The following is a 21,133-nucleotide window of genomic DNA, read 5'->3' as shown; positions in this document are numbered from 1 at the left end:
TGTGCTGTTTCTCTTCACTGTGATCTTCAGTTATTTTGTTCAGTTAGTTCAGTTTTGCCTTTGGTACTGACTAATCTATTGTATAAACACACTTATTGAATATTATTGATCAGCATCCTATAGAAAATAATAATAATATTACAGAGAGATCTGTATGAGGTGTACTCATTTATATATATAAATCTCTAATCTTATTTTATTGGTTCAACATTGCTGTAAATATTCATCAGAGACCTCTCAGATTTCATCTTAAATACCTTCTCTAAATCTTGCTTCAACACACTCGTCTTCAGGACAGGCCCACAGTCAGGAGAATCTCATGAATATTCATGTCAGTGTCACTCTGTGGAGCCAGTAATATTTCAGGATATACCTGTAGATCACACAGGTGTGTTTTAGTGAAGTGAAAGAGTGAAAGAGCTCAGATTGTGTTCCTGCTGCACAAGAGCGTCTGTACTTCTGCATGTGAGTTTAACACTTCTACATTACGCTGATTTGTGGAGATGATGAAGGGGTTTTATATGTGTGAGTGTGATTTAAATGTCTGATCCTGAAGATCAAATCCTCAAACACAGAAAACACTGAGTCAAACACGCTCATTTAAACACTGTGTCTAAAAGCTTTATTTTTAATCCCTTTAAAGTGTTTGTGCTCTTCTATATCAGACTGACTCAATAGTGTCCAATAATTCAGCATTCAATATAACTCTAAACATTCAGAGTCACAACCTTCAGTTGAACAGGAAGAAAAGCTGCTGAAAAACAACAAGCTGACGATCCTTAAACAACACTGCATTTAACCTTTGACTGTCAGAGTAACTCATTAACCGAATAGCCTCTTTAGTAGAGAGACATTTTATTACTCACTAAATCAACAATTGGCTGAACCTGAACTTCTCTTGATAAACTCTATATAACATGCATTTACCTTAAATCAAATGTGAAACAGCTGAGATGTCAGATCAGGGTTAAACCAACTGCATTCATGTTAAGGACTATATATATATATATATATATATATATATATATATATATATATATATATATATATATATATATATATATATATATATATATATATATATATGTATGTATGTATGTACGATTGTTTCCTGAAAGCTCTGCTAATGTCTGCATTGGTGTTTTAGCTGCAGTATGGCAGAGGAGCGAGTAAAGGACTCTCTCTCAGAGAAACACAGGTATTGACTCTGTTTTTACTCCATTATTTCAACATGACAACAGACAGATCTTCAGTCAACTATTAGTTTGTGCTAAATTAAACTGAACAAACTCATATTTGTCTGATAAACTCCTGTAAAGGAGACTGAAGTTTGTCCTGCAGTTTATTCCTCTGGTGTGTTTGTGTGTTCAGTGTGAGATCCGGATCACGTGTGTCCAGCTCTGTGTCTCTGAAGAGTGACCAGTCTAAAGATGGTCATCCTCCAGACCTCAGAGAGAAAACGCCATCATCAGTCAAAAGGTATTTAGTGTTTTACATTATTGGTCACGCTTGAACTGTATTGAACATGTTATTGTGAACCAACAATCCAGGAAATAGAGTCATTAACAAATAAATCAGTTGTTTGGATTAATCAAGTGACTCAATGACTTTTTGGTGAATTTAGACATTTCCAGACACCTAGTGATGGCTTTAGTTTCTTATTCAGGGTATCTTTTAGACAGGCAAGGGGACAAAACAAGCAATCACTCATAATCAAGGGTAATCCACAAAGTGTAATCCAATGTCCAGACAGCTAACAATAAACACAGAAGATTAAAACACAAACCAGCGAAACACGCTCTGACTGTACATGAACAAGTATCACACCGCTAATCCACAAGAGTACTCCAGTAAACTGAGCTGACGGCTGATTTTGGAGCGCTGCTTCATGAAGCTTTAATACCTTTACATTTATTTTGTTGTAAATCAGTGGATCAGAGCATTTGACAGATCTATTGACTGCTCAGTTTAGCCAGTTCTAGAAAATGTTTGGTAGTCGCAAACGTCTTCTATTAAAGCATTATGGGGCCACTGTGCTCTGAGGAACCTTTATTGCAGCAGAAATGTTTCTGTTACCTTGGCCAGATCTGTGTCTTGCCACAATTCAGTCTCTGAGCTGTTCAGGCAGTTCCTCTGACCTCATGATTTTCATTGGCTCTGAGATGCATTGTGAGCTGTAAGCTCATATATAGACAGGTGTGTGGCTTTAATCAAGTCCAATCAGTGTAATCAGACACAGCTGGACTCAACTGATGGTGAAGAACCATCTCAAGGAGGATCAGAAGAAATGGACGACACCTGACTTCACAGCAAAGGGTCTGAACCATGAGATATTTAAGCTTTTCTTTATTAATAAATCTACAAAAATGTCAACAGTTCAGTGTTGTTCTGTCAGTATGGGCTGCTGTGTGGACATTAATGAGGAAACAATGAACTTAAATGATTTTAGCAAATGGCCGCAATAGAACAAAGAGTGGGTCTGGATACTTTCTGTACGCACTGTAAGTCTAATCCGTTTAACAGACCTGATCAGCCTGACCTTGAACTAAGAGTTATTTTGTGTTCGTTTGGTGAAATGTTTTTTTGGTTTTTTTTCCAGTGATTTTGTTTACTGTCAGTCTTAATACACCTTTAAAGGAGACTGAAGTATCTCCTGCAGTTTATTCCTCTGGTGTGTTTGTGTGTTCAGTGTGAGATCAGGATCATGTGTGTCCAGCTCAGTGTCTCTGAAGAGTGACCGGTCAATGGGTCATCCACCACCAGACCTCAGAGAGAAAACACCATCATCTGCCAGAAGGTATATTGTGTTTTACATTATTGATCTCACATAGATTGTTTCAGGCATATTATTGTGAACCAACAATCCAGGAATCACTTCTGAATGAATCAGTAGTGTGAATGAATCAAATGACTCAATGACTTTGACTCATTTACAGACACCTAGTGGCAGATTTAGTTTCTTCTTCAGACAATCTCCAGTGGATCTTCCAGGTAGGAAAAACTCCTTTTGATTCATATTTTAAATTGTAAATATAACACACAAAATGTTTTCTGGAAAAGATCTTGCTTCAGCAACACATTTCATTTGTAACTGTTATTTTTCATGTAATTAAAGATGTTAAGAATTAAAAAGTATTTGTCAAGTGTGGAATAATTGACTGCAGTTCATTGAATTACTCGAAAATAGTTCACACACGTTACACATTTAGTGTTCATTATTTTCTAATAATTCAACAGACCAGAGTGGATAATTCTGCAAGTTTTAATAGATGTCTAAACAACCATAAGCAGACCAAAAAAAGGCTAAATTTAAGCTGATAAACCTAAAAATCTACTAAACATCTAACTATAGTCCAAAACTAGACTAGTCATCAAATACACAGATCAGACAGACTTCCCACTGCTGCATATCTGATGACTAGTCTAGTTTTGGGCTGTTGTTAAACATCTATTAGACTTCTTTAAAATATAAATGTAATAATTGTAATTTGTTTGCTGGGATGCTGATGTTCCCACAGCTAAAGCCACCATGTTGTATTCCAGATATTTGTCTGGTTTTTGTCCTCAAACTTCTCCTGTGTGTGAAACTAGTTTCTTACAAATCCAAAGCTTTCTGTATGTTTTGATGGGATTTTAGACTGTGAAGTTACTGGAATCATTCAGTGTAGAGATATGAAACTGTCATGTGCTCAAAACCTGCCAAATCTGCTTTAGCTGTGTGTTTATCTGAAAATAACAACACCTTGTAAAGTTTATCAGCCAATCAGAATCAAGTGTTTAACTTCAACTCATATTATAATGTCTTTTTTTCTTTATTGAGTAGTTTGTGGACGAACAACTGTATGTAATGAATGTTTTATTTAAATATTGATCTTCTCTTTTCTTCACTCATAGAATCTTGAGAGCAAAATGATCAGATTTCTGAAGAATCAACTGGAAAACTTTAGGAAAATCTTACAACACAAAAACAGACAAGAGTTTATAAAGGAGTTTAATGAGAACAGAAGCAGAATCACAGAAGCAGCTCTTGATCTCACACTCTTCTTCCTGAGAGAGATGAAGCAAGATCAAGCTGCTGATACTCTCCAGGGTAAGAGACTCATGGGTATCTGTCAGACTGACATTTACAAATATAGCTGGAAAAGTCCAGACTAAAACTCTGTTTCTTTGCTCCTGTGTTTAGATGAGCTGTTCTTCATTAATCAGCTTAAATGTAGCCTGAAGAAGAAATATCAAAGTGTGTTTGAAGGAATTGCTCAGCAAGGAGACTCCACACTTCTGAATAACATCTACACAGATCTCTATATCACTCAGGGTGCGAGTGAACAGGTCAACACTGAACATGAGATCAGACAGATTGAAGCTGCTTCCAGACGTCATCAGTCACTAGAGATACAGGTTGAATGCAAACATTTGTTTGAAGCAGCTGAACAAGACCAGCAGATCAGAACTGTCCTGACAAAAGGAGTTGCTGGCATCGGGAAATCAGTCTCTGTGCAAAAGTTTGTTCTGGATTGGGCTGAAGGGAAAGAAAATCAAGACATCAGCTTCATATTTCCTCTTCCATTCAGAGAGATGAACTTAAAGGAGAAAGAAAGACAAAGTTTAAAAGACCTCATAACTCAGTTTTTCCCAGAGACTAAAGGACTGAACCTTACAAGAAGCACACGATTCAAAGTCCTGTTCATCCTTGATGGATTGGATGAATGTCGTCTTCCTCTGAACTTTGCTGGTAATGAGACGTGTCGTGATGTATCTTCAGCAGTCTCTCTGGATGTTCTCCTGACGAACCTCATCAAGGGAAATCTGCTTCCTTCTGCTCTCATCTGGATCACCAGCAGACCAGCAGCTGCCAGTAAGATTCCTGCTGACTGTATCGACCGGCTGACAGAGATACGAGGATTCAATGATGCCCAAAAGGAGGAGTACTTCAGAAAGAGACTCACAGATCAGAATCAGGCCAGAGAAATCATTGATCACATTAAACAGTCAAAGAGTCTCTTTATTATGTGCCACATCCCAGTCTTCTGCTGGATTTCAGCCACTGTTCTCCAGAACATACTGAAACTGAAACACAGGGCTCATGCTGAAACACTGCAGGAATCTCCCAAGACTCTGACACAGATGTACACACACTTTCTCCGCTTTCAGATCCAGCAGAGCAGAAGAAAGTATGATGGAGAAAACACAGCAGATGTCTCCTGGGATCCAAACCTCATCCTTTCACTGGGGAAACTGGCCTTCCAGCAGCTGGAAAGAAACAATGTGATCTTCTATGAGAGCGATCTGAAAGACTGTGGCATTGACGTCTATAAGGCATCGGTGTACTCAGGCATGTGTACCCAGATCTTTAAGGAGGAGACGGGAATCATTCTTGGTACCATGTACTGCTTTCTTCACTTGAGCATTCAGGAGTTCATTGCAGCCCTTTATCAACATCTGATTCTAGACAATGACAAGACACAAGCAGAAAAAAGCAGAGATGAGTCCATGACCGATTTCCTGAAGACTGCAGTGGACAAGGCTCTGGAAAGTGAGAATGGACATCTGGACCTCTTCCTTCGTTTCCTTCTCGGTCTGTCACTCCAGTCCAATCGACAACTCTTACGAGGCCTGTTGACACAGCAGGATGACAGAGACCAGAGCAAAGAGGAAATAATTGCCTACATCAAACAGAAACTTGAAGGAAATCTGTCTCCAGAGAGATCCATCAATCTGTTGTACTGTCTGAATGAACTGAACGACCAAACTCTGCTGAAAGAGATTCAGTCTCACCTCAGTAGTGGAAGTCTGTCATCTGCTCACCTTTCACCTGCCCAGTGGTCTGCTCTGGTCTTTGTGTTGTTGACCTCAAAGGAAGAGCTGGAGGAGTTTGAGCTTCAGAAATTCCAGAGATCAGACGAGTGTCTCATCAGACTATCAGCAGTCATCAAAACCTCCAAAAGAGCTCTGTAAGTCAAAGTCCTTCTTTCATCTAAGTATTAGACATTTGCTGATATTAAATAATACTATAATCTCAAGCAGAAGTTTGAAGCATCACTTCATTTCCTCATGCTGTTTCTCTCGTCTTGTCTTGATTTAAGATTGTTTAGATATTTTGGACTGGAGACGAGATGAAAAGCGTTCGAGGTTACAGAAGTAACCCTTCGTTCCCCGAGGAGGGGAACGGAAGTGCTATTAAGTGGATTTGATCTTTGTGAAAATCCACGAAATGGAAGGATTTGGTTCAGAAGCCGCTTGTCTGAAGAGTATTGAACGGGCCAATGAATGCAATGAATCGGCAGCGTAAGCTTGCACAGGTGTGCCTCATTGCCAATTATCCCAGCATATAAGCACACCTGGAGCGAGCAAACACCATCCTTTTAAACTGAAGAGACTTTCAAACAGCTAAGGGACAGTCATTATGGCGACGGAGTATAGCACTTCCGTTCCCCTCCTCGGGGAACGAAGGGTTACTTCTGTAACCTCGAACGTTCCCCTTCGGTTAGGGAACTTCAGTGCTATTAAGTGGATTTGATCTTTGTGAAAATCCACAAAATGGGAGAACTATGGAAAGCGCCATAATGACTGCACCTTACCAACGCCCCCGATGAGGGGATTGTCAAGCAAGCGTGACGCACCCACATCATGGGAGGCTCGGTCCTCCAACGTGTCCCTGGCCCTAATTTATCCTACTTCAACAGAAGTCTTACGGATTTAGATATATTTTTTGGGAAGTTGTGAGCATCTACATAATTCTAAGAAAATACGACAGTACGTTGGGAAGCGTGCAATCCCGATAGGGAGGCACCTATACCCAAAACGCGGGCTGACCAGCGGGCAGACCTACAACGTAGTGGGCCAGCAAGTGACTCCTCCGCTGAGTCAGTGCTGGGGGCCACGGAGGAATCTGCAGGGCTCACCTGACTGGGAACTTTACTGACAGAAAAAAAGAGACGCACGTACCTCCGTGTTAGGGAGAATGGCGCAGCAAGCGTGTTCAACACCCTACCGAATTGTTTCCTCAATCACCAAGGGTTACCTAATACCCTTGAGGAAACCGGCTCCGCTCGCAGATTGTAAAACCTTGCAAATGTGTTGGGTGTCACCCAGTCCGCAGCTCTACAGATGTCTGTTAGAGAGGCGCTGCGTGCGCGCGCTCGAGAGGATGCGAAGCTCCGAGTGTAGTGCGCACGCACTCTTGGGGGACGCGGCTCACCTCGGCTCTGATAGCGAAAGAAAGGCATCCACAATCTAGTGGGAACTTATTTCGGTACGGCACTTCCCTGCTGCCGACCGCCATAACAGACGAAGAGCTGCTCAGATGATCTAAACTCTGAGTGCGATAATACGCAAACGTGAACTGGACAATAAAGAAGGGCTGGGTCTGCCTCCTCCGAGGGCAGCGCTTGCAAGCTCACTACCTCGTATTAAAACGGAGTGGTAGGAACCTTAGGCACATATCACGGGTGGGGTCTCAGGACGTGAGAGAAAGCCAGCCCAATTACAGGCACGAGTCACTGACCGAAAAATGCCTCCGGGTCCCCTACCCTCTAATCGATGTCAACGCGACCAGTAGAGCTGTCTTCAGGGACAGAAAGATACTGAGTCGAGGATCGAAGGGATCTGATGCGGCTTGTGTAGCGAGGGCGAGATCCTAAAAGGGCATGAGAGGGGGCGGGGTGGATTAATTCGCTTAGCGCCCCTGAGGAACCGGATTATGAGGTTATGCGTTCCCACGGTGCTGCCAGCTACAGTCATGAGAGCGGAGATGGCAGCCAAACCTCGAGTGTGGAGGGCGACAGCCTGCTCTCCAGCTTCTCTTGGTGTAAAGAAAGCACAACACTGATCTGGCAAATTACGGGGGTCTTCTCTGCGAGAGACACACCATTCAGTGAATAGACTCCACTTCAGGGCATAGGCACGCTCGAGAGGGGGCTCTAGCCCGAGTGACGGTATTAGCCCCGAGGCCAGCTGTAAGCCAGTGCATCCGTGCCGAGAGCACTCGGTCAGGGAAAGAACAACTGGCAATGAGCGATCTCGGGGGAAGCAACACATCGATCTGGGCTTCCCCGAATCGCGCCCATATTAGCTGAACAGACTCGGGGTGGAGTCTCCATTCTCTAGGACATAAGGCTGCACGGTTGAGCTTGCCTGAATATGAATGGTGCGCAGCGATTTCAGCCGCGGATGACTCCAGAGGAGCAGACGGCGGGCGAGCTGAGACATGCGGCGAGAGCGCATACCCCCCATACGGCTGATATACGCCGCCGCCGCCGTACTGTCCGTCCTGACCAGCACGTGTTGCCACTCCAGCACCGGAAAAAAACGGTGGAGAGCGAGGAACACTGCCAACAGCTCCAGGTGATATGCCAATGCAACTGGGTACCTTTCCACAGGTCCGCAGCTGCATGCCCGCAATGCACAGCCCCCCAGCTCGTGTTGGAAGCGTCTGCTGAAACGACAACAAGACTGGACGCCTGTCCTAGAGACACCCAGGCCTGTAGGAACGAGGGGTTGCTCCAAGGGCTGAGGGCACGGCGACACAGCGCAGTAACAGAGATTCGGTGTGCTCGTGCGTGCCATGCGCGTCTGGGGACTCGATCGTGAAGCCAGTGCTGAAGTGGTCTCATATAGAGTAATCCGAGCGGCATGAAGCGGCTGCGGATGCCATATGCCCCAGGAGCCTCTGAAATAGTTTCAGTGGGACCACTATTTTACTGTCGAACTCTCTCAGACAGTACAGCATTAGCTGAGCGCGCTCTCCGGAGAGGCGCGCTGCCATGGTGACCGAGTCCAGCTCCAGCCCGAGAGAAGAGATCCTCTGCACAGGGGCGAGTTTGCTCTTTTCTCGGTTGACCTGAAACCCCAACAGGTGGAAGTGCCGGAGCACTTTGTCTCTGTGCATAATCAATTGCTCCAAGAGAGGGCAAAAATCAGCCAGTCGTCAAAAAAATTGAGTATGCAGATGCCCGCGAGCCGAAGGGGCGCTAAGGCACCCTCCGCGGGCTTGGTGAGGACCCGCGGAGACAGAGAGAGCCCGAAGGGGAGGGCTTTGTATTGCCAAGCTCGACCTTCAAACGCAAACCGCAGAAACTGATGGTGGCGAGAAAGAGTGGAGACATGGAAATACGCGTCCATCAGGTCAAATGCTGCAGACCAACCCAGAGGACGAACGCACCGCAGGATGCGCTTCTGCGTGAGCATTCTGAACGGCAGCTTGTGCAGACAGCGGTTCAAAACGCACAGATCTAGGATTGGCCGTGACCCACCGCTCTTTTTGGGCACGATGAAGTGTGGGCTGTAAAACCCGCTCTCCATCTCGGCTGGAGGGAGCGGCTCGATTGCATCCTTCGCCAGGAGGACAGCAATCTCCTCTCGCAAGACAGGGGCGGACAGGGGGCTGACCCTGGTGAATACACACCCGTGACTTGGGGGGCCGTTTCGCGAACTGAATCAGCGTTCTGGGCAGGGGGGCGTTCTGGGCAAGGGGGCTGCCTGCTGCCGAGGTGCCCGACGCGCTCGCTTCGCCAGAGGCGTGTGCGGGGGCGGAGCAGCTCTCGTAGGCGGGCGCCTTCGGCGAGGAGCAGGTATGAATGGCACGGTGGGCGGAGCGGGCTACGGACCGGCGATAAGACATCACCCATCAACTGCTCTCTCACCGCCTTAAATTCCTGGGTGAATTCACAGACGGTGTCGCTGAACATGGCTTGGAATTATGGGGAAAGTCAAGAAAGCGGACTTTGTCGACTTCGCCCATATCAGCCAGGGGTGGCGCTCCTGGATCACTAATGTGGACATCGTCCTCCCCAACGCACACGCAGCGGACTCAGTAGTCCGAAGAGCTAAGTCGGCGGCGGTGCGAAGCTCGTAAGCCTGGGTTGGACCCACCCTTGTGCAGCTCAGCCAGCGCCTGCGCTTGGTAGCACTGGTAGGTGGCTATCGCATGCAAGGCGGAAGCAGCCTGGCCCGCAGCTATGTAAGCTCTAGCTCCGAGGGAGGCAGATAACTTACAGGCTTTGGATGGGAGACGAGGCAGACCCCGCCAAGAAGAGGCGCCGCGCGGATTGACCGCCATCGCGCACTCAACCTGAGGAATTGCCACATACCCCCTGGCTGTTCCACCGTCAAGAGTGGTGAGGGTGGAGGGACACGCAGCACGAGCAGAAAAAAGTGCTTTTCAAGACCGCGTGAGCCTACTGTGCACCTCCGGGAAGAAGGGAACGCCCCTCTAGTCGGTCCGGCCGCGGAGCTGGGGGATAAACCATCTCCAACCCACGGCCGAAGCAGCCCGGGAAAGCACGGCTAACATGTCCGTTTCAGGATCCGTAGTGATAGCGCTCACCAGCCCGAAGGGGGCGAGTGGGTCTGGATCATCATCGGACAATGAAAGCCCACCCTCTGATGCCGCGGTGGACGTCTGGTCTCCGGTATCATCGGGCGTAAGGGCTACCATCTGTTAGACGGATCGATTCCCCCGCCCGAAGCTTGGATGGAGCGCTTAGAGGAGCGGGAGGTCCGCGGGCCCGTTGGCGACGGATTATCTCTCGCTGAAACCCTCAGATCTGCCCGAGTGCCTGCTGCAGAGCAGGGGACAACTGGGGTGGTTCGCCCTTTTGCAAAGGCTAGCCGCGATCTTTACTGCGCAACAGTCATGGCATCGCAATGACGACATGAACTGCCCGCGAGCAGCGCATTAACATGCTGGACCCCCCAGGCATGTAACGCAGTGCCCGTGCCCATCATCCGAGGACAGGAAACCACCGCATCCAGAAACACACAGTCGGAGCACCGTCCTGAAAAGGACGTGCTGCACGACTGTGTTGCTCTTTCTGTGAAGTTTGCAACTTTATACGCACCGCTCTGGAGAACTGGACCCAAAGAACGCCAGGCAAGGGAGAAACCCAGCTCGACCGTGTGCCGCTGCGTGTACACACTCTGGACCAGTAGAATGCTCTCGTTCGCTCAGAATTGCTGGTCACAGCAGGAGGAACCCTCATCGACTCGATCAGAAAGTCTCTGAAGCGAAAAGGATAGCGTTTGCTCGCTCCAGGTGTGCTTATATGCTGGGATAATTGGCAATGAGGCACACCTGTGCAAGCTTACGCTGCCAATTCATTGCATTCATTGGCCCGTTCAATACTCTTCAGACAAGCGGCTTCTGAACCGAATCCTCCCATTTCGTTGATTTTCACAAAAATCAAATCCACTTAATAGCACTGAAGTTCCCCAACCGAAGGGGAACTTTATTTACAGCTCAGCTCTACATGACAACAGATGAAAAATGAATGATCCAGTGAATAAAAACGTTTCTTTAGTCTTGCAATGCAGAGTAACTCTACCCCAGCTGCTCTACTGCTGTTATTAACCCTTTTGCTGGTGGGTTTAAAGTATTCTGGATCCCGGAGTCAGTTTTGCTAGGCGATCATTATTTTAGAAGGCTCACCCTTAATGTTTCCAAGGCACAGCCACAATAGCGCTGTATGACAGATGTAGCCCTTTTACTTAGTTTGGTTTCTCTGTTTTAATTCAACCTATTCACACGCTTGCTCATCCTGTCATTAACTACCTGTTATCCCAATTCACAATTACGTGTAAGTGATCGTGATCTATAATGTGAGAAGAGCGTCGCGTTTGATTCATTCATAACAGCAGAACACGCAGGATTCAGCACGTTAATACACCAGTTACTCCACAAATGCATGCAAGTGAGTGTCTGGTGAACTTAGAGAAGAATAGATTCAACTTTATAGTTACTTTTACCCTGTGTATCTGATATGAATAAAACGCATCAGCAAATGATATTTGAATGGATTATTAGACTTTCATAGACTTTCTTGTGTGTTTCACAAACTCTAAATGTCTTGTTTTACTAGTGCTTGTGTGTATTTACATGTAAATGTTTATCTAAAACATAAAATAAGCATTAGGCAGTTAAAACACTGCATAATTGTGATGATATGATGAACTCTGTATCAGTGAGCGAGAGAGACCGTGTTCACTCCACATGTTTTTTAATAATCAAACATCCCCGTGTCGTGCAACACAATGAATTGATTATGAAATTCAATTATGAAATTCACTGCTAACTCTTTGAGTAATTGATTTTTATCGATTTAATTGATTCGTTGTTGCAGCTCTAATACAAATATCTGACATTTCCCAGAACAGGATCCTGCAAGATCCTGCTCAAATTAAGCTCTGATTTATATACATTTATATATTTATAATGTCCCGCTGGGCAGCAACTTACACAACTCTTTTTAAAGTGTTGTGTATGAAGAGAGCTTGGATGAATGTCCGCATGTGCCCAACAAAAACAAGGCAGCCAGCAATCACAGAGGATAACACTCCATGGCAACGCTGCTGTAACTTTCACTCATTGGAAAATGTTTCTCTTCCTGCATCATGTTCAGCTGATGTCCCGCCCCAGAGAGCCATATACCCCAACGTGATTGGTGGGCTTGTTCAACTCCAAAAACAAAACAGTAAAGAGTCATACATATCAAAACCGCGGGCCGCACTGACATTAAACTTTCAAATTAAGGTGGGGGCCACAAACTATCGTCCCGTGAGCATCAGATCGTGAGCTTGAGACTCCTGCTGTAGAAGCAGCGCACGGCTCCCACACTGCCCCCTATTGACAAGCACTCACAACAACAGCTGTCAAATAAAAGTACCGGTATTTAAAAAACATTACAATTGTATTGTTTTGAGAGCTAGGGTATCGCTATGCTTTTATAATATCGGTATATCATGCTACACTACTGTTAGTACATACAACAATTATGGTGATATCTGGTGTCCTTTTCATGAGCAAGCATTGTTTATCAATGAGGTCCCAGATGACCACATAAATATTTTGTTTGTCCTCTACACAGGCTACAGAGCTGTAATCTCACTGTTCAGTCCTGTGAGAGTTTGTCTTCAGCTCTACAATCCTCAAACTGTGTGCTGAGAGAGCTGGACCTGAGTAACAATGACCTGCAGGATTCAGGAGTGAAGAAGCTCTCTGATGGACTGAAGAGTCAACACTGTAAACTGGAGACACTGAGGTCTGAATTAAAACACGTGATTTATTATTTTTATTTGTTTCTTTGTTATTCAGTTTTATTACATCAAATAAATTACTTAAAGTCACACCGTTAACATAATCTGTGTTCTTCTTTCTCAGATTGGCCATGTGCAATCTCACTGTTCAGTGCTGTGAGAGTTTGTCTTCAGCTCTACAATCCTCAAACTGTGTGCTGAGAAAGCTGGACCTGAGTAACAATGACCTGCAGGATGGACTGAAGAGTCAACACTGTAAACTGGAGACACTGAGGTCTGAGTTAGGGCAACTCATTGATTGATTTGTAGGGTCCACCCAGTTGGCCCCATGCCGGTGTCCACTGGTGGATGAAGGTTCAATGCCTGTTCGGTCTTTCCAGTGCACAATGTTGATTTACCTTAAATTTAACTCATATCTGACTCCAATTTTAGTATGAGGTGGTTTAGAATATTAATTTATTTATCTTTAGTTTTATCTGACTACAAATCATAAAACATTAAGAAGATTATATCAATATGTAATTTAGATAAATGTTTGAACCTTTTGTCTTCACTAGTAACTATCACATCCGTTCATTCGGGTGCTCATGTCGCTCAGAGAAATCGCCCCGGCCGAAGGCGTCCCTCACGGTCACACTCTGGTCAGTCTTGAATATTAAACAGAGGTAATTGACTAATACTTTAGATGGCCGCTACCAGCGCACTCGTTCTAAAATATTTTAGTTAGTCCCGCTTAGATGTACAACTTTGAGTTAAGACAATTTCATTTCTAATTAGAAATGAGGTTAGGGCATTAATATAAATGTACCCGACTACTGGACTCTATAATAACTTTGGTTTTCACCAAGCCCATGGTTTCCCATATGAACTTAATTTAGAATAATATTACCTTCAAACAAAGGTTGGGTACCCAATCTAGGTTAGTCGTGCAACAACTTGTTGTCCTAGAGGGAAGTTAACGCCCTTTCCACCTAAGTACACTTGAATCAATATCAAGAGTCAGTCGGATCCCTAAAACACAATTAGTGTGCCCAATGCTCCATCTCAACTGGATTCTAGTCCATCTACTGACCTGACGCAAGACGTGCGGAAACAAGGATACAGCGTAATCTACAAGAACTAATTATTACAAAGTGAGCACAATATGTTCAAACATAACTATTTATTAGTCAGGTAAAGGTATTATGCCAATTCAATCAGTCAATTCATAAACGATCAATACAAAACATCAAATTATCAAAGATAAATCCAAGATGAAAAGATGCATTTGACTTCAAATTATACATAACATGGAGCTTTAGCTCCATGTTACGGGCTGATCTGGGTAAGCAGAATTGCGCTGAACATTTCTCAAACCTTACCTTAAATAATCCAAGAATTCCCTCAAGGAAAGGGGTGTGTGCATAACAAAAGGCATTTGCATTTAGTGCTGCCTGTGGGAAAGTCACACCCTTCACAGTGGTTCAAAAGATGTCTGAAGTTATATACTTATTGTTTTGATTATGTCTATTTCTGAGAGAATGAGATCATTAAACCAGTTGCACTGAGACATTTCAAATGATATCAAACATGATAAAGTCACTTTGGTTAATTTAGAGCATTCAAACATTGAAATGACCATATGTGTGAGTTGGGGTGGTTGAAGCCGAGTTTCAGCCGATTCAAATGTAAATGTAGGGGGAGCTGGCTTTTCCCGCATTCCCACCTGCTGGGTTGTGGAGTCAATTGTCTCTGTTTTCGGCTCATGTTTGAATTTTCAAAGACATCAGAATTATTGTAATATCTCAATTCTTACAATTTGTTTTGTTTTAGATCAGATAAGTTACTAAAATTCACACTGTCAATGTAATCTGTCTTCCTTCTCAGATTGGTCATGTGTAATCTCACTGTTCAGTGCTGTGAGAGTTTGTCTTCAGCTCTACAATCCTCAAACTGTGTGCTGAGAGAGCTGGACCTGAGTAACAATGACCTGCAGGATTCAGGAGTGAAGAAGCTCTCTGATGGACTGAAGAGTCAACACTGTAAACTGGAGACACTGAGGTAAAATACTCTTCCACTCAACAGCAACTCCAAACTGAGAGTTACATAGTGGTTTAACAAATATGGGAAGCCCCTTTCCCCACTCAGTGTGTTGGCAGATGGGCAAATTGGTATGGGTGTTATTTTATTCATATCTATAAAAATGTGTGTGTGTATAGACAAATGCAGTCAAAAGCATTACTGAGTAAAATACAAAAAATGTGTAAAATACTTCTTCTAATATACAGAACTGTATGACTGTATTTAAAGATTATTTACATGAATTGTCTGTGAATTCTGTACTCCTATTTTACATGTTCATATTATATTGTTGTTTATATTTGCATTTGTTTATTGACACCATAACTGAACTGAACTAGAATACACACAGAGATGTGTGTGTGTGCAGTGTGTAATTGTGCCTGAATGTGCAGATGTGTCCACAGACGTGCTGAATGTGTGTGTGCTGTGTGTGTTGTGATTGAGAGAGCGTCTGGTCTATGTTTAGAAGCTCCTCCTCAGTGTCTCTGTGTTGGTCTTGATGGAGCAGAAGTCTTTATTTCTCTGAGCGCAGCAGGAATGTTTATTTAAGAATTTGTCAAATGTTCTGGCAATAAATAAATAAATAACAGTGGTTTTGGGCCCTGGTGAGGTTTTGACCTGCTCTGATGTTTGTACAGTTTGCAGTTTTCCTAAAAACATATAAAAGTCTCATGACAGTCTTATTATCTTTACTGAAGAAGTGTCTTGGTTCATCACTGCTGTTGACATGAGCAGAAACGGCAATCAGCATCTTCACAACACAAAGACATGTGTGATTGTCCAACTGTGTGATGTGGACTATTGCTGTGTTTGTAGATTGTCTGGCTGTATGGTGACAGAGGAAGGCTGTGGTTTTCTGTCTTCAGCTCTGACTTCAAACCCCTCACACCTGAGAGAGCTGGATCTGAGCTACAATCATCCAGGAGATTCAGGAGTCAAGCTGCTCTCTGAACAACTGGAGGATCCAAACTACACACTGGACAAACTCAAGTATGTGGAGCATCACTGGCCTTGTGCTTTTACACTGAATGGCTTTAAAAAGACACTAGAAAGCTCTTTTCTGATCAGCTTCAGTTTTCTGTAAGGGTTATGGGGTGAGGACAGACAGAAGATACAGCTTGTAGAGTATTCCAGTCATGTCTATGAAGAGCAAATCATTGAGTGTGAAATGAATCTCCTCTGTAAATGTTGGAGTGTATTGGCTCAGTTACAGTGACATTAAGCGGGACACACTGTACAGTTTCAGCATTTGAGCTGAGCAGAGAAACTTCTTCCTCCATTTCTGCTGAAGAATCCTACAATATCAGGTCAGGAATAGGGTTGGGGATTGAAGATGGATTCAGATTCTGGAATCAGACACTAGGATTAATGTTCAGACTCTTGTTCTAAAATCAACATCTGGATTCCTCTTCTCTGAGCACACATGTGTATTTTTCACTTGCTAATCTGTCAGGAACTTGGGCGCTGGCGAGCAGCTTTAATAATCTGAACATAGTTTAGAGATGGACTGCAACATGTGCTCAAAGGCTGCATGTGCTGAAGAACGATGGCAAAGCTAAGTGTGATCACTGTAATAAATGAATGTTGCAGCAGGGTGTCTCCATCAACATGAGCAGTATCTGCGCTCGCTTCACCAACAGCAGAGGAAAAGAACGCACTGTGTTACATTCATTGTGCATCCCGGCTCAACCAACAAGTGTTGTGTGTTTTAGCTCAAGAGTTTGGAGCGTGTAGCTGAGCAGCTCAGTGCTAGCTTTAGCTTATTAGCTGAGGGGGAAACTAAACAGCTCATTCTCTCCATCTGTGTGTGTTTACAGTCTGGATCATGGAGGACACACAAGGATTACAGCAGGACCACGCAAATGTAGGACTACACACACACACACACTCACACACACGCACGCACACTCCCTCTCTCAATCACATACACACACACACACTCTCTCTCTCTCTCTCTCACACACACACACACACACACTCACACAGCTGTGGTTGTAAATGTGTGTGTTCTTGTGTTCAGATGTCTGTTTCCTCACTCTGGATCCAAACACAGCACACACTCAACTCATTCAGTCTGAGGAGAACAGAGAGGTGAAGCGTGTGAGCGAGGATCAGCCGTATCCTGATCATCCAGACAGATTTGATTATTATCCTCAGGTGTTGTGCAGAGAGAGTGTGTGTGGACGCTGTTACTGGGAGATTGACTGGAGTGGAGATGATGTTGTGTCTATATCAGTGTCATATAAGAGCATCAGGAGCAAGGGAGATGGTGTTGAGTGTATGTTTGGATGTAATGCTCAGTCCTGGAGTTTGATCTGCTCTTCCTCCAGTTTCTCATTCAGACACAATAACACACACACTGTTCTCCCAGTGAAGCGGCTCAGCAGGAGAATAGGAGTGTTTGTGGATCACAGTGCAGGAACTCTGATCTTCTACAACATCTATAGAGACACAATGAGCCTCATCCACTCAGTCCAGACCACATTCACTGAGCCGCTCTGTGCTGGGTTTGGGTTTTATTATCCTGGATCATCAGTGAAACTGAGCTGAAGACTGACGGGAGATTTACCCAGAATCCTCTGCAGGAGCAGTCAGCAGCAGCAGTGTGTGTGTGTGTGTGTCTGTGTGTGTGTGTGAGAGTCTGTATTTGTGTGTGTTTGCATGCATGCTTGTGTGTGAGAGAGTATGTGTGCATGAGTGTGTGCATGTGAGAGTGTCTGTATGTGTGTGTGTGCATGTTTGTGTGTCTGTGTGTGCGTGCGTGTGTGTGTGTGAGAGAGTCTGATGCTCTTATATGACACTGATATGTTTGCCTACAAAGTGACTTCTGGCTTTGCTCCTTTTTATCTGCTCTCACTGCTGCAGATCTATGTGCCCTCCAGAAACTTGCGTTCTGTGAATGAACGTTGCCTCGTGGTTCCATCCCAAAGAGGGAAGAAATCACTTTCACGAACACTCACGCTCAATCTGCCCAGTTGGTGGAATGAACTCCCTAACTGCAACAGAACAGCAGAGTCACTCGCTATTTTCAAGAAACGACTAAAAACTCAACTATTTAGTCTCCACTTCACTTCCTGATCTGTAATTGCCTCTCTGAATATCACACTAACTGTACCAAAAAAAAAAAAAAAAAAAAAAAAAAATACTAATACTTTCCTTCTTAGACTTTACAGACCTGAAACTTGCCTATAGCACTTATTCATTGTTGCTCTTGGTTGTGTAAATTGCTTCCTTGTCCTCATTTGTAAGTCGCTTTGGATAAAAGCGTCTGCTTAATGAGTAAATGTAAATGTATTTGTGTGTGTGCATGCATGCTTGTGTGTGAGAGAGTATGTGTGCATGAGTGTGTGCATGTGAGAGTGTCTGTATTTGTGTGTGTGTGTGTGTGCGCAACAGAGTGTGTGTGTGTGTGTGTGAGAAAAAGTCTGTGTTTGTGTCTGTGTGTGTGTGTGCATGCGTGTGTGTGAGAGAGAGCGCGCTTGTGTGTGAGAGAGAAAGTGTGTGCGCGTTTGTGTGTGTGTGTGCGTGCATGTGTTCACTGCTCTGTGTGTGCATGTGTAGTGTGAGAGTGTCTATGTTTGTGTGTGTGAGAGAGAGTTTGTATTTGTGTGTGTGTGCACGACATACAGTGTGTGTGTGTGTGTGACAGTCTGTGTGTGTACGTGTGTGTGTGCGTGCGTGTGTGTTTGTGTGTGTGTATGTGTGTGTGCGTGCCTGCGTGTTTGTGTGTGTGTGTGCGTGCGTGCGTACGTGCTTGTGTGCGTGCGTGTGTGTGTGTGTGTTTCTCAGTCTTCATCAGTGTCATCATTGATGTTGATGAAGTGTCCTCCAGGATGCTGCTGTGTTCAGATCAGCTCATTCTTGTCTACAGATTGATCTTCTTCATTGTTTCTCTGTTGTTTGAGCACAAATAATAAAAGTCAATGTCAAATCCACTGCTGATATTAGAATGTGATGATGAACATGGAAATGTCTGAATCCTGTCTGAATCTCTGTCAAATCTTGAATCAACTGTAGAGAAATCCAGCAGCTCAATGAATAAAGGAGAAATGAAGTGTGACGATTGTTTCTGCTCTTCTGATCTTCTTCTTCATGATTTGACTTGAACTGAACAATAAAAACACATTTATTCCAGTATTTATTGATCTGTTCATGTTAGTTGATGACAGTAAAGTTGTTCTTTGTTAGTTCTTGTTCACTCTCGGTGCATTAACTGATGTTCACCAGCACAACTGTGCATTAATAATGCTTAATAAAGCGAATAAATCAAGCTCAGTAATGTCTGTGTCCAGTAATAAGCCTGTAACTCTTGACTAAATGAGGAGTTTTCAGTGTTGGATTGACTAAAGTAGGAAAACACACAGTTTAGCTGAAGCTTTCCTGCTGCGCTCAGAGAAATAAAGACTTCTGCTCCATCAAGACCAACACAGAGACACTGAGGAGGAGCTTCTAAACATAGACCAGACGCTCTCTCAATCACAACACACACAGCACACACACATTCAGCACGTCTGTGGACACATCTGCACATTCAGGCACAATTACACACTGCACACACACACATCTCTGTGTGTATTCTAGTTCAGTTCAGTTATGGTGTCACTGTACATGGAGTCAGTCTACAGCTAAAGTTCTCTACAGTTGTATAGCCGCGGGGTTTAATGTGTATATTTTATTCTCTACAGATATATTTCCGATGACTAAAGTTTGTCTATATTTTATTTCTTATTTCATTCAGTCATTTATTTCTCATCTATAATCTTGTTGTGTTTAAGGTCATGGCTGGTCGTATAAGCATTTCACTGGATATTGTCGTGTGTATGAGTTTGTATTTGATAAAGAAAACTGAATTTTAATGTAAAGTCAAATGAGATATTGAATAAAACAACATTTCAGCTGAAGTTAAAGTCTTATTTTCTCTTGATTTTTCATCTTTATTAACACTTGATGTGATTCTCCCTTGTATATTCACTGGGCTCAGCTAATTTTGTGTCTAACAGTAATATTCTATGCTAGTTTCAGCATATTGATCATCTTGAGTTGCTCGTTATATCAGTTCCAGTACTGGGTGATCTAATGTAGGTCTTATTGTAAAATGTCCTATAGAATATATTCTAACACAGAGATCTGTAAGTGCTGTATTCATATATAGACCCATAATGTTATCTATATTCTTATTTTATAGCTCCAATACTCATTTGTTTTTTTTAAACTTTCTCGAAATCTTCCTTCAACACACTCGTGCTCAGAGAAGCTGCACACACTGTAAAAAATTGCTGTTAAAAAACGGTCAGATTCTACGGTAAAATAATGTTTTTTCACTAAAACAGTAATATTCTGTTAAAAACAGTGCTTTCTGGGTAACATTTTTGTTTTCGAGAAAGTAACCAACTGCAGAAAACTGTGAGCTAACAGAGTTCAGATTCGATGTTTTGAAGTCTGTGTTTGAAATCACACTTTGTGTCCTTGTTCACTATTTCATACACTAGTTAACTAAAATAGTTCACCAGACAGTTTTAATGAACACTAATGAGTGAATTCAGACACTGATGAACACCTGCTGTTAATAATTACAATTACTGAAGAAAATAAACAAGAAACACAAACAGTGACTTGAGTTACAACATTAAATAAAATAAAATAAAATAAAACACCTTCAGTCTCAGCAGAGGATCATTAAACCAGTGGTTCCCAACCTTTTTCTTTGGGGCCCCCCCCCCATGAACATATACAAACATTGGAGCCCCCCCACCATATAAATACACACGCACGCACGCACACACATATGTACTGTGTGTGTGTTTGTGTGTATATATATATATATATATATATATATATATATATATATATATATATATATATATATATGTATGTGTGTGTGTGTGTGTGTGTGTGTGTGTAATATTAATAGTAATATGTATAGAAAATATTAATTAATCAGTTTTAACTTGTCTTGCCCTTCAATAAAACCAAAATCTAGGTAGGCTTTGTCATACTGTCTAATCTTTTTCTTCGCCTCTGAAGAATCACTGCATTTCCGTTT

The 21,133-nt window shown here is 43.3% G+C and overlaps 2 protein-coding genes across 3 annotated transcripts in view; both read left to right on the top strand.

The window, feature by feature from the left end:
- LOC137491248 (uncharacterized) overlaps nucleotides 1–21,133 on the top strand; it is a 697,259-nt gene that overhangs the window by 288,054 nt on the left and 388,072 nt on the right. The window lies entirely within an intron of this gene.
- On the top strand, nucleotides 385–18,206 carry LOC100329650 (NLR family CARD domain-containing protein 3-like). 2 transcript variants are annotated; one of them, XM_017355660.3, is made up of 13 exons: nucleotides 385–465; nucleotides 1,148–1,198; nucleotides 1,372–1,479; nucleotides 2,690–2,797; nucleotides 2,937–2,991; nucleotides 3,895–4,090; nucleotides 4,184–5,951; nucleotides 12,861–13,034; nucleotides 13,154–13,303; nucleotides 14,896–15,069; nucleotides 15,907–16,080; nucleotides 16,908–16,954; nucleotides 17,111–18,206. In XM_017355660.3, the coding sequence occupies exons 2-13, from the start codon at nucleotides 1,155–1,157 to the stop codon at nucleotides 17,638–17,640; spliced, it is 3,528 nt and encodes a 1,175-aa protein (XP_017211149.2). In that variant the 5' UTR covers nucleotides 385–465; nucleotides 1,148–1,154; the 3' UTR covers nucleotides 17,641–18,206. The 2 variants fall into 2 exon arrangements, with proteins under 2 accessions (XP_017211149.2, XP_073803462.1); XM_073947361.1 differs by lacking the exons at nucleotides 14,896–15,069; nucleotides 15,907–16,080; nucleotides 16,908–16,954; nucleotides 17,111–18,206 and having other exon boundaries at nucleotides 1,399–1,479; nucleotides 13,154–13,484.

Source organism: Danio rerio, chromosome 4 (assembly GCF_049306965.1).
Source record: "Danio rerio strain Tuebingen ecotype United States chromosome 4, GRCz12tu, whole genome shotgun sequence".
Classification (NCBI taxonomy): Eukaryota; Metazoa; Chordata; class Actinopteri; order Cypriniformes; family Danionidae; genus Danio; species Danio rerio.
Note: the sequence above shows the minus strand (reverse complement) of the source record. Positions and strands in the feature narration are given on the sequence as shown.